The sequence below is a fragment of the Notamacropus eugenii genome, chromosome 2 (assembly GCF_028372415.1).
Source record: "Notamacropus eugenii isolate mMacEug1 chromosome 2, mMacEug1.pri_v2, whole genome shotgun sequence".
Classification (NCBI taxonomy): domain Eukaryota; kingdom Metazoa; phylum Chordata; class Mammalia; order Diprotodontia; family Macropodidae; genus Notamacropus; species Notamacropus eugenii.
In genome coordinates, this window is record NC_092873.1 from 85,856,357 (window position 1) to 85,868,662 (window position 12,306).

The 12,306-nt window shown below is 47.3% G+C and overlaps 1 protein-coding gene across 9 annotated transcripts; it reads right to left on the bottom strand.

Moving 5' to 3' along the window:
* Positions 1–700: 700 nt before the first annotated feature.
* ATF6B (activating transcription factor 6 beta) lies at positions 701–10,634 on the bottom strand. 9 transcript variants are annotated; one of them, XM_072637583.1, is made up of 18 exons: positions 10,210–10,634; positions 9,946–10,025; positions 9,648–9,726; positions 8,871–8,962; positions 8,582–8,717; positions 6,843–6,928; positions 6,536–6,671; positions 6,323–6,454; positions 6,040–6,191; positions 5,048–5,233; positions 4,870–4,961; positions 3,679–3,855; positions 3,085–3,192; positions 2,673–2,760; positions 2,296–2,366; positions 2,089–2,200; positions 1,740–1,824; positions 701–1,353 (listed from the first exon to the last, which is right to left on the bottom strand). In XM_072637583.1, the coding sequence occupies exons 3-18, from the start codon at positions 9,703–9,705 to the stop codon at positions 1,124–1,126; spliced, it is 1,941 nt and encodes a 646-aa protein (XP_072493684.1). In that variant the 5' UTR covers positions 9,706–9,726; positions 9,946–10,025; positions 10,210–10,634; the 3' UTR covers positions 701–1,123. The 9 variants fall into 9 exon arrangements, with proteins under 9 accessions (XP_072493684.1, XP_072493682.1, XP_072493681.1 ...); XM_072637581.1 differs by having other exon boundaries at positions 8,579–8,717; XM_072637580.1 differs by having other exon boundaries at positions 6,040–6,170; positions 10,479–10,628.
* Positions 10,635–12,306: the final 1,672 nt, after the last annotated feature.

Below are 12,306 nucleotides of genomic sequence, written 5' to 3' on the forward strand. Positions count from 1 at the left end.
CAGGGGTGGTTCACAGGAACAATTGAGACCCCCCCCCCCCCAACACCCCTGCACTGCCCCCAGGCAAACTTCCCCTTTCTCCCCACCCCAAACCTCTCCCCACAAAATCAGGGCTGACAATGTATTTTGTACCATCCAATCCAGGTCTCTCTCTTCCTCCCCGCCCCCCCACTCCTAGGATTCCAAATCTCTCTGAGTTGAAGTACAAGCCTACCCCACCCTACTCTGAATCTCACCCACTACCCTATAGTGGCCCCTCCTTCCCAGCTATAGATCCCTCTGACCTCTTTTAAATGTTTGTCTAGGCAGAACAGCTAAGGTGACTGTGGGAGGCTGGTGACTGTAGGAAGGCAAGACCTGTCCCAGTGTAGGGGTCTAATGACTGCTGGTCACGAGGGATGGGGAAGTCCCCATTTCATCCTGTTTATACAAACAGTCCAGGGCTGTGCATCCATCAGTCTGTCAGTTCTGAGGACACCCTCTCTTTCTTTCCCCACACCCTGTGTTAGAGCTAGACATAGTCCACAGCAGGGGGGAGGAATGAAGGGGGTAGGTGATGACATTAGGTCTGTGATGATACACCCACTCCACCCCAAATCCAGCTGTCTTTCTGTTTTCTCTCTGGTTGTGATTACACCCCTTGGAGCACAGAATACACTTTCCCCCTAAAACCCAAATGAAAACTCAGAAAGCAAAGCACTATTCCTCCACTCCATCTGAGCCATTTATTTAATAATAAAAAAAGAGAACACACAAACTTTAATTGCCTTCCAATTATCCCCTCTTCCCTTTTTTCCCCAACCTCCCCACAAAATGTAAAAACCTTAGTCCCACCTGGGGACGAGTTTCCTCCCACCCGTGCCCACCCCTAACACCGGAGAAAAAGCAGAATAAGGGATATGTTTAGGAGCCCACAAAAAAATGGAGCTTACCCATTATCCCTTCCTCCAAGAAGGAAGTAGGGACTGAGAAGAGCTGAATCTTCTGTACAAAAAAGGTAACTAGGTAGAGGGGACAGTCCCACCCCCAAATAAGTGCCTTATTCATGCCAAGCCCTAGATTAGAGAAACAGAGGGCAAACCCCACCACATTCTCAGCTTTAAGTCAGTGCAAGCTCGAGCTATTAGGGGTGACCGAGGTAGAAGGGCTGGTGAGGAGCTTGCCTAGAGGAGCTGGGTGCTGGAGGAGGCAAGGGGTTGCCCGAAGCATTGCCAGGAGGAGGGGGGGGCTGCTTTCGAAGGGAGGGGGGCACTGTGGAGCTCTTGATGTGGATGACCCTGGTGTCCATGACCTCACATTCAATCTGCATCATCACCTCATAGTCCCCTGTGCTGCCCCGGCCTGACAGGGTCTCTATGGAAGGAGGAAGGGAGAAGGTTAGGCTCTCAGTGATCGGAATTCAAATAATGGAAGAAACAAACAAGAACGAGAAAGAAGAAAAAAGCAGGCTACAGGACAAGCATCGGAGGAGAGAGAAATGGGACAGAATAGAAGGCACATGTATTGAGCCATGAAGGTTACATGAGGAAGAAACGAAGAGAAAAAAAGAGGTGAGCGATGCTTCTGGAACACTCAGGTCCAGGCTCCTTCCGACCCCAGTTATTACCTGATTCTGTGCTTTCCTGGCTGCCTAACACTGATACCTCTGCTGCCCATTTCCCCAGGAATACTCCATTAGGCACTCTGATTTTGAAGTCTATTCCTATCCTGTCCCCACCTCTAGAAGAAAGAAGAATTACCGTTGGGGGCCATGGCTGGCATCACCAGGGACATCTTTGGGCGAGAAGTCTTGTTGTGGCTGATCGCTGGGAGCAGCAGGTGATCCTAGAGAATGATAATCACTCGTGACATTTACTTTATCTACTACGTGCAGAGCAAATGAGAAAGGAACAAGCGAAGGAAGGGGTGTCTGTCCTGTCTGTCCTTCCCTCCCCTGTCCCTCTGCCCAGAGACCCTGTCAGACCAGTGGAGTGAGCAGAAGCCTGACTGTGACGATGCAGAGCACGAGCCTGAACTCAGCCCTCTCACCCTGGCCTTGCTCCCCACTCCGCTGGTGAATACCAACTACAGCAGGGCTGAGAGGCTCACCCTTCGGAAGGAGACAACATAGAATGTGTCTTCCCGACGGTCGATGGCATCTAGGAACTCGGGCTGTGGACGCCTGGGGTGGTGATACAGCTGCAGCTGGCTCACAGAGTCCCTAGTGAGGGTGGAGAGAGGACTGGGAATGACAGGAGGACATCCCAACACATTATTCAAATTCCATCCGAGAGGATACAAGCAGCCCCCACTCACCTTTCAGTGGGGTCAGAGGGCCGGGGAGGGACTGACCAGGCTGGAGGTGGTTTCTTCCAATGGTGAGACTTCTGCAAAAAGAGGAACTTAAGGATACAGGGATGGGTGGAGAGAGAGCAGCATCCCTAAGGTAGCCCTTGGAAGCTGCTACCGCCCTGTCCATACTCAAGCGTCTCTCTCTCCAATTCAAATTCCTAGGCCTTTCCATACTAAGTCTGATATTCCTAACCATCCAGAGTTTCCTCATAATTCAAACCCTACTCCCACTTCTCCTGCTTCCCCTCTGCCCTCCAGGATCCTTAGACCCTCCCCACCTGGTTTTCTAAACCACTGCTGCTTGGCCCACTAAAACCTCCATTGACACATCCATCTCCTACCTGTTTTTCTCTGATCTTCCGGGGCTGAGGACTTCTCTTTCTTCCACTCTGGTGTCGCTGGACCCAGCCACTAAGTTCATCTGCAAGCCTAGGAGTGAGCCAGGGAACAGACTGAACACCATCCCCTGGCTCTCCCTTGGAATAAGAGTCCCTGAGATGTTCTCCCACTCCAGTATGTCACCTCCCTGTCACTTCACCACAAAAAAAAGTCCACACATGCACACGTACAAAGTAAAGAAGCCTTGAACAAAGGGTCAACTTGTGAAAAGGCCAATGAAGAACTTAGGTCTGGGAATGATGAGGATGGCCACATGATCTCTCTGTAGAGGGGAGCCTATCATCAGTGTAGGCCAGGGGGAAAAGAAAGAGATGAGGAGAACACCCCAAGAGGGCCTTTGCCCCTCCCCCTTACCGGAGAGACTCAGTCCGGTTGAAGTGACGGCAGTCAGAGGAGAGGAAAAACTGGTCTAAGTCTCTCAGCAACAGCTCCTTGGCTCCCTTAGGAAAGGTTGTTAGGTTCCTGAAGTAGAGCAGGACAGGGGCACACAGTTAGAGACTGTCACAATCCTGCCTCTAACAAGAGAGATGGGGGATCAGAGGCTTCTAGAATTAGGACAAGGAGAGAGGCAGAAGGTGGCAAAACTGATGCTCAAAGAGAGAGGAGTAGCTTTGGGTACATCCTTGCTCAGTAGACAGGGCTTCACTCAATCAACAAATACTTATTAAGGATCGAGATATGCCACAATGCCAGACAATGGGAATGAAAGTCAGTACCTTCAAAGAGCTCACATTCATTTAAGAGTGACATGGAACTATATAAGAATACAGGAAATAAATACAAGGTAAATTTTCAGAGGAAAGCACTAATGGGAAGGAGGAGGGGTCAGGAAAAGTCTCATGCAGAAGATGGTACTTAAACTGAATTGGGAAAAAAAGCAGAGACTGAAGATGTGGAGGTGAGGAAGGAGTGTATTCCAGGCATGCCAGTGAGGAGCTCTCATCTTACTTGAAATGTGACTGGCCAGAGGGCCTGGGCTGTGAGTCTTTATGGCCCTGTGGTGTCCCCTGGGTGTCCTCCCCAGGAACTACTCCTTGCTCTGAGAACTCCAGGAGGTGCCTCTGGGGCCAAGACTCTTCCTTGCCCATCTGAGGTGAGGCTGGAGGTGGAGGTGATTCATTGATGCTAGGGAAGATGAGAAAGCAATAATATTAATGATAACATATATTTATATAGCACCTGAAGATTTATCAAGTGCTTTCCTTACAGAAAGCCTGTGGAGTAAGGAGAGAAAATATTATTATCCATATCTGACACATGACAAAACTAAGAGTCACAGAAGTTAATTGGCCACAATCACAAAACTAGGAAGTGACAGCCCAGATTAGAATCCAAGCTCCTACGTGTCCCATGTGGGACTTGGAATTTAGGGAAAGGATCCACTAACCCACTGGGCTCTCAATCCCTCCTGTTCTACATCTCTGGCTGTAGCAGACCTGAGAGTCATGATGATCTATATCATTAAACTTGTAAAGGACAGAAGACGAACACTCATGGGCAGGAAAGAACCAACAACTATGCCTGATGCTCCTATTTATTTAATTAAACCCAATTTAATTAAATTCAGAAAACAATCATCAAACACTTATATGTCAAGTACTATATTATAGGCCAACAATAAAAACACACAAAAAGGAAAACAATCCCTGCCCTCAAGGAGCTTACATTTTGTGGGGAAATTTATCTACAGATAAATCAATGTAAGATATATACACAGCCATTCAGGGATAAGAAGGGACAACTGACCTGGGCATGGGGAGGAGTAGAGGCATACCTAGTAGAAAGGCATGGAGGTAGAGATGGAGCATGCCACGTGCGATCAGAAGGCAAATCCATTTGTTTGAAGGAGGGAGGAGCCGAGCATATAAAGGGAAATAGTGGAATGAGAAAGGCCCGTGGAACCTCAACTGTGAAGGGCTTTGAATGCCAAACTGAGGAATTTATGTGAAATTTTAGAGGCAAAAGGGAACCCCTGGAGCTTCCTGAGTACATGAAAGGTGAATGAGAAGGCAGCCAAAAGAAACCTCCAAGGAAGACAGGATGGGCTCTGCCCCAAGGCAGGGGAAGGGGAAGCCTCAGTCCTGTTTCACCTTGCTCAAGTGTAAGGAACACAAAGTGAAGAGGAAATGGGGCCCTTACCTCACAGGCCCAAAGTTGAAGGCAATGAAGAGGAGGAAGACCATGACACAGACGACCTTCCTGTTCCCAGACCCAAACTTTAGTTCGCTGTTCTAGAAGAGAGAAGATAAAGGGGGTGGAGTGAGCATCCATGAGGCTACTCTTGGTGGCCAGGTATCCTGGGCCCCAGGGCCCTCACCTCGGCCAGGAGCCCCTCCAGCCGTCTGCGGAGAGCTGCGTTCTCCCGGCGGAGCTGCTGGTTGTCTGCGAGGACCACTTGAAGCCGGGCCTCCAGCCCCTGCAGATATTCCTTCTTCTTTCGCCGAGACTGACAGGCTGACTCACGGTTCTTGATCATCCGCTGCTGACGCTTCAGCAGCTTTGCCTGGATGTGTGTTGAAGGTGAAGAAGTCAGGGATGCTCCCTCCCCACAGACCTCAGCCCCGCTCCCAAGTCCAGTGAGCTGATCCTCCCAAGACCTCTGACTGACTTGCTTTCTGGCTTCCTTACCCTAGCAGCTAGGGGGAGTCTCTCTTCCCTCTCCTAACCCCTCTGAGGGAAGAATTTTCCATAACTTCCCCTTGTTCTGGCTCAGTGGAGAGAGTACTTAGCTTGGAGTCAGAAAGACTCATCTTCCTCAGTTCAAATCTGGCCTCAGACACTTCCTATGTGACCTGAGGCAAGTCACTTAACCCTGTTTGCCTCAGTTTCATCATCTGTAAAATATGCTGGAGAAGGAAATGCAAAACCATTCCAGTATCTTTGCCAAGAAAACCTCAAATGGAGTCATGAAGAGTTGGACATGACTAAAAACAACTGAATGACAACAATCCCCAGTAAGAAAAATTCTTATTGCACCTCTAGCTTTTCTTGCTCTACAGTTGCATACGAAATTTCTCTTCTGAATCCTCTCCTCAAGGTACAAAGTTCAACCCTGCTGGAATAGGTCTTTCTTTCAGCCCCTGTCTCTCCCCTTCCTCAGAACCATTGCCCAGCACATGTCCTACATTCCCGTCCCTGCATCCCTAGGCCAGGACTCCATCCTTTCTGGCCCTATTCTCCCACTGGCCTCCTGTTTTTACCTCCTATCTCTTCCCTTATCCTATGTCTCATCTCCAACTTTTTCAACTTCCTTTTCTTACAATAGGTTTTCTCCCTAATCTACCACCCTCACTTCTCCTTAATACTTACATCCACCTCTGGGGGACACGGAGTCCCAGGCATGGGAGCTGGAACAATGCTCTTCCTCTCCAAGCGGGGTGTGGGAGGAGCTGGACCCTCTCCCACAGGTGGCTGTACTTGAACAGGGCCCTGGAAAAGGACTACAGAAGGCCCAGATGGGACTGAGTGGAGAGAGGGAATATAGAGAGTATAGTAAGGTAGGCAGCCTATACTTTATTCTGAGCATTCCTAGTTCAAGGGTTCAAGAAGTGGTGGTCTTCCTGGATTCTGCCCTGGCTCCATTCTTTCATACCTGGTGGGGGTTGACCGAGGGGCTGCAACAAGACTGTGGTACTGGGAGGTGAATTTCGGGGAGGCAGTGGGACATTTGTCACCACAACAGGCTTTGGTTGCAGTGGAGGCTTCCGGTGGGGTGGTGCCTTTCCTGGGGAAGGGACAAAAAGAAGAGTTATCAGGAAGGCAGGCCCTTTAAAGTAGAAAACTCAGGAGGTAAGATGGACGTTACCTGAAGGACCGTCAGGGGTTGGACCCACATTAATCTGGACTGATCCAAATGGGGAAGTCAGGACATCCCCTAGAAGGCAGAGTTGAGGGGCTGGTGATTCTGTCTTTACCCCTAACACCTCCTCTTCTACAAGGGGCTGCAGAGAAAGCAGAGTGCAAGTGTAAATGGATAAAGGAGTAGGGGAGAGGAGAGAAGGAGAGGAACAATCAGGAGGTATTCTGGTTAGGGAAAAAACTTCTTATATCTGGGTATAAGAGGATGAGAGGGTAGTAAATGGGTTGGGAAGAAAGTAAGAAGTGAAGCTTACCTTACTGGGGGATTCTGTGGAGAGCAATGAGGCTTCTGAGCTAAGAGGGGAAGAAGGTGAGATGGGCTCTGTCTTGGTCTGTATATCTGCAAGGTGGAAAAAAGAGGTTTGGGGGGGATAGGTGGCGTGGTTGGACCTACACTTCAGGAAAATTACTTTGGTGGCTGTGTGAACGATGGATTGGAATGGGCTGAGACTTGCAAGGTGTGACGTGATGAGAGCCTCTACTAGGATAATGGCTATGTGAGTAGAGAAAAGGAAGGGTACATACAAGATACTGTGGAAATAGAAAAGATAAAGATTTAGCTCTTGACTGGATATGCGGGGTGAGTGAGAGACAATTGCACCTTCAAAATATCTTATAGTTGTCCCTTTCCATTGCCACTACTGTAATTCTAATTGAGGTCCTCGATCACCTCTAATCCTGGAATACTGTAATAACCTAACTGGTTTTTCTGCTTTTAGCCTCTTGTCCTTTCCCCCCACCCTACCTTCTCAACTCTTAAAATAAAATCCACTCAATATTCCACCACTACTACCACAATCTTCCTCTCATACACTGCTTTTATCAAGTTCTTCTCTGATCAAAATCTTCCCACTGTTTCCCACTACCTATAGGAAAGAGTAATAACAATAACAGCCTGTATTTACAGAGTACTTTATGGCTATATAACACTTTCACATACATTATCTCATCCTGCCAATCTAGGCCCTTCACAATTCAGTTCAACTCAATAAACATATTTAAGGCTATAACCAACTCTGTCTTCTGCTACTTAACAACCCAAACCTTACATTCCAAGCCAGGCTAATGCCTCATTGTTCCACTGTCCATTTAAACCCTTGCTCCTTTAGTAATACTGCTTACCCTAACTAGAATATTCTCCACCTGTTCCATATTCTCTCAGTTTTCCAGGATCTAGACTAAATTCTATCTTTTCCAATGACATTTTCCCTAGCAACTGTACTTGCAATAAGAGGGCCTCCTTCCTACTCCCTACCGCACTACACCTGCCCTCTGAATCTGATACTGAATCATGAGATCCTGTAATATTACTTCAACGTATTTTCTTCCCTGCCTACCCCAGTCTTGCTGCCACTAACTAAGGCCGTCACTTCACCTCCTCCCCCTTAACCTCAAGGTTGGGTTTTACTCAGACATCAATATTATGCCATGCCACACTCCCCACTACTTTCCAGATCCCCTTCTTGTTCCATCTTCTCTAGAAGAAAAGCTCCTTGTGGGTAGCAACTACCTTGTTTGTTTGTATTTGTATCCCCAGCATCTATAGCCTGGAACTTAGCAAACACTTAATAACTTCTCTATTTTGATCTTTCCTTAAAGTTCTTTGGGGTCAGGGAAAGACATCTTGCACTTTCCACAGTGTAAGGCACATATTAAGCCCTCCATGAATATGTTCTGAATAATCAATCATGAAGGGGACAATTCAGATCACTTAAGAACATTTGCAAAATAGTACACAAGCGGAATCTGTAAAGGCTGAAGTAATGCAAAGTAAGATGAGATTCATTACCTGGTTGAATGTTTGGAATATGGACTGGGGAAGGGAGACAGGGTTAGGACATCCCATCTCTCTGGTCTTGTTTTCCCAGACATAGCCCTAGACCTTAATCTCCCTTCTCTGATGGTCTCCTTTTCAGTGGTCTGCCATCCCCTACTTCTTCCTTGCCATCACACAATGGAAGCCTAGTGAGGGGGCAGAAAAAATAATGACTACCTGAGGGGTCATCTGGGGTGAGGCCCGAACTAATCTGGATAGCTCCAAATGAAGGTTTCAGAACATTCCCCAAGAGGCAGTGTGGAGGGCTAGGAGATTCTATCTTCACACCAAGTACCTCTTCTCCCACAGAGGCCTGCAGGAAGTGGAAGGAAAGAGAGTAAATCAGGAGGAAGAAGAGATGGGAAAGAAGGCTCTCATACTATGTATGAAAAGCTCACAAATAACGTGTGAATGAAACTAAGAAGACTATTTGTCATCCAGAGTAGAAAGGAAATGAAACTCTCACCTGGCCAAGGGGCTCTGTGGAGAGAAGTGATGACTCGGAGCTGAGAGAAGAGGAGGAGCATGGGGAAGAAGGTTCTGACTTCACCTGTAGGTCTGGAAGTAAGGGGTATGTGGGAGGGTGGTAAGTAAAATACAAGGGTCTAAAAGGAGAGTTAGTGGTTTAAGTTGTGGTCTTGTGGTGTTATAAAGTCTAATTTAAAAAAAAAAAGAAACACCAAAGAACAGTTTTGTTGAATGTAAAGCATTGGTGCCATTAACTGTCCACATTCAGAAGGTTCTTCCACCCTTGTGCATACACTGTGTATGCCGGTTGTAACTCAAATCAGCTTACCCTTTTGTATTAAGACTATTTCACTAACTGCTACAGTCAATAAGATTGAATCTTTGTATGAGAGAAAAAAACTGAAATTTTATTTTCCTACTGACATTTCTAATGTTGGTGTCAACATTTACCAATAAAAATTATGTTAAAAAAATAAAAGGAGAGCTAAAAATGTCTTTGGGAGAATGGAAAAGTAGAGGGGAGAAGAAAGAGCCTTTAGAGGGAGGATCTTGGAAGCCTAAGGGTAAGGGGTACAAAGAGGTGTCTGAAGAAACAGAAGAAAACATAAGGGTTTCTGGAAAATTGTTGGGAGTAAGATAGGGTACCTCCCCCAAAGATGATATCTTGGGAAGAAATGAGATTTGGAAGCAGCTGGAAAGCAGCTTCAGAAGTTTGGGAGGTGATGGTACAAGCGTAATTAAACAAGATAAGGATGGAGCACAAGGTATTCTTCACCTGGGAAGATGGACAGTGGATCCCATGGGGGCTCAGGGGAGGTGATGTCCATGCCCATGTCCAGGGGGCCGCTATCAAACTGTGTGAGAGATGAGAAGAAGAGGTAAGAGAGAGGAAGAATCCCCAGCAAGATGAGATCTGCCCCAGGACTGCAACTGTAAGCTCCCAGAGATGTTAGGCAGGGCTAGGGGTGATGACCTGGGGCAAGTTATTTCTCCTCCCCTCTGTAAAATAAGGAGGCTGGACCAGATTGCTCAGGTCTCTTCCAGCAGGGACATTTTATGGCTCTTAAATTTACCGGGACATCTTGCTCCAGACATCTGAAGAGCTGAGCTTGCTCCTCAGTTACTTCATCAAGGCAGTTATAGAGGGTGTGGTCTGCAAGGGTGGATATGACAGCAATTACCCCATCCAGCCTCAGTGGTATCCTCCACAGCACCCCCCCCACTCCCACCGTGGTAGAATCCAAAGAGCTCAACCCCTCCCCGTAGTAAAAGTGGTACAATCCTTCTCTAGGCCCCTGCACCTTTCCAACAGAGAGAGGGGGAGGGGGGTTCCTCACCCGTTTCACGTGAAAAGAAGTACAGTGGAACAGCTCAACGGTTCCCACGACGGGCACCCCACCAAGGAGGACAACCCGCAGGGGGAAAACACCTCCCCTTCTCCGCTCTTAGATAGTTCAGCCCAGAAACCACGCCCCACCCATGTTCCCCTGGATGGTAGATTCCTTAATAGTATTCCTCATACTAGCCCCTGGTCCCCTCCTCAAAATTCCTCATGGAAACGGCACGCCGTAGCCTCCTCCACCACCCGAGCCCCTTCCCCGCGGACCCCAGTCCTCAGCGCTGAGCAGGTTGTCGGCAAAGAAACGAGCCGGATCGGCGATTTCGCTGAGCAGCAGCAGTTCCGCCGCCATTTTCCCCCCACCCCCCCAACCCGGAGCCGGTTCGAGGCCCCGCCCTCTCCCCAATATAGACCAATCATAATGCCATTATGAACCTTTCCTCCCCGGAAGCCCATCTGACCAATAAAATATTGCAATGCTTATTGGGTGAGCCAATAGGAGGGAGTTTCTGCGTCTCCGGGGCAATAGCAAGATTAAAAAAATGATTAGGAAAAGACTAACTGGCCCATCGCGCATGTGTAGCATCCCTCAGGGCGAAGAACCTCTTTGAAGCAAATATTTTGAATTTCAGCTGAGGCATCTTGGGAACTGTAGTCCTCTTCCCCCTGATATCCCTGTAGCCTTAGAGAACATGGAGGAAATCGCAAGGGATTTGGGGTTTAGAGGTCAGAGATCTTGACTGTGGGTGTCACCGGTGCTTTCGGGTGAGCCGTGCGTGGACTTCATGATGGTAATTTTCAGGAGTCAGAGGCCGTTTCCTCTTCAGTTACCTTTTTTTAATGTGACCTCTTGGTTCCTTCTGACAAATAGCATGTAAAGCTCTATTTCTCCTCCTCCTTTTCTTTTCTTTCTTCGCAAAATTCAGAGTTGGAAGGGACCTCAAAGGGCAAAGAAATACAACCCATAACTTCAATTAGAATCGAATAAGAGTCCACAAGCTTGGCTTGCAGATCTTCAGTAATATGGAGAGTGTGACCCAGTCTCCTTTAAGTCTCAGGTAAAATCCCACTTTCTGCAAGAAGCTTGTCTGGGTGCCCATGACGCTAGCGACTGTCCCTGAGATTCTCTCTAATTAGCCCTGCTTGTTGTGCATGTCTGCACTAGGATGTAAGCTTCTTGAGAACAGGGACAGTTTTTGCCTTTGCATCCGTACTTTCTGAAATGCCTGACACATTAGATGTTTGTTAACTGACCTAACTTTCCTAGCCCTCACTTTGGTTGAACAATGTCCTTCTAACTCAATTTTCTGATAATTCTCAAAGCAGCTGGTGGTTACTTGGACAGCTCCAATTTTGAAAATATTTACTTATGTTGAAATAAAATCTACCTCTCAACAACTTCCACCTATTGCTCCTTAATTCTGCCCTCTGGAACCAATTGTTCCTCATGACTACTCTTCAGATACTTGAAGATGGCTCATCCTCTCAGTATCCCCCTAAGTATTCTTAGCCCTACATTGCTTCTTCTGTATGTACTAATGGCCCCACCTCTACTAACCCTAGGCTTTCTCCCCACCTCTGCTGGCTTTAGGCTTTCCATCGCCCTGGTCAGTCTGATCTTGACCCTTCCTGAATTGCTCGTAGTGATCTGACTTAATTCTACAAACACTTTTCAGGGACCTGCTATATACACGGACAAGTTTATAGTCTAAAACCTTCTAAATGAACCCTTCACAAAGGGAAATGGAGAGATGCATGTTGGGTGTAAAAAGGCTAGAGCTTATAGCAAGTCAAGAACTTCAAAGAAATGGAATAGAGGATGTCACCAAGTAAATAAATATGTAAGCAAAAACAAGTAGCCAGGTCATGTGGCCAGGGCAAGGGATAATAATATAGATGGACAGTTTGAATATTCTACTGGCATCTTCTTCACATTAAGAGAAATCACATTTTATGGATACCTTGTGATAAACCGTGGAGGACATGAAAAAGAGTGGCTCATCAGTTATGGATGGTTGTGATCTGCATCACTGTGTGGGGGAGAAGGGGAATACCAAACCAATGAGATTACAGATTCTCTTGAATATATGCAAGG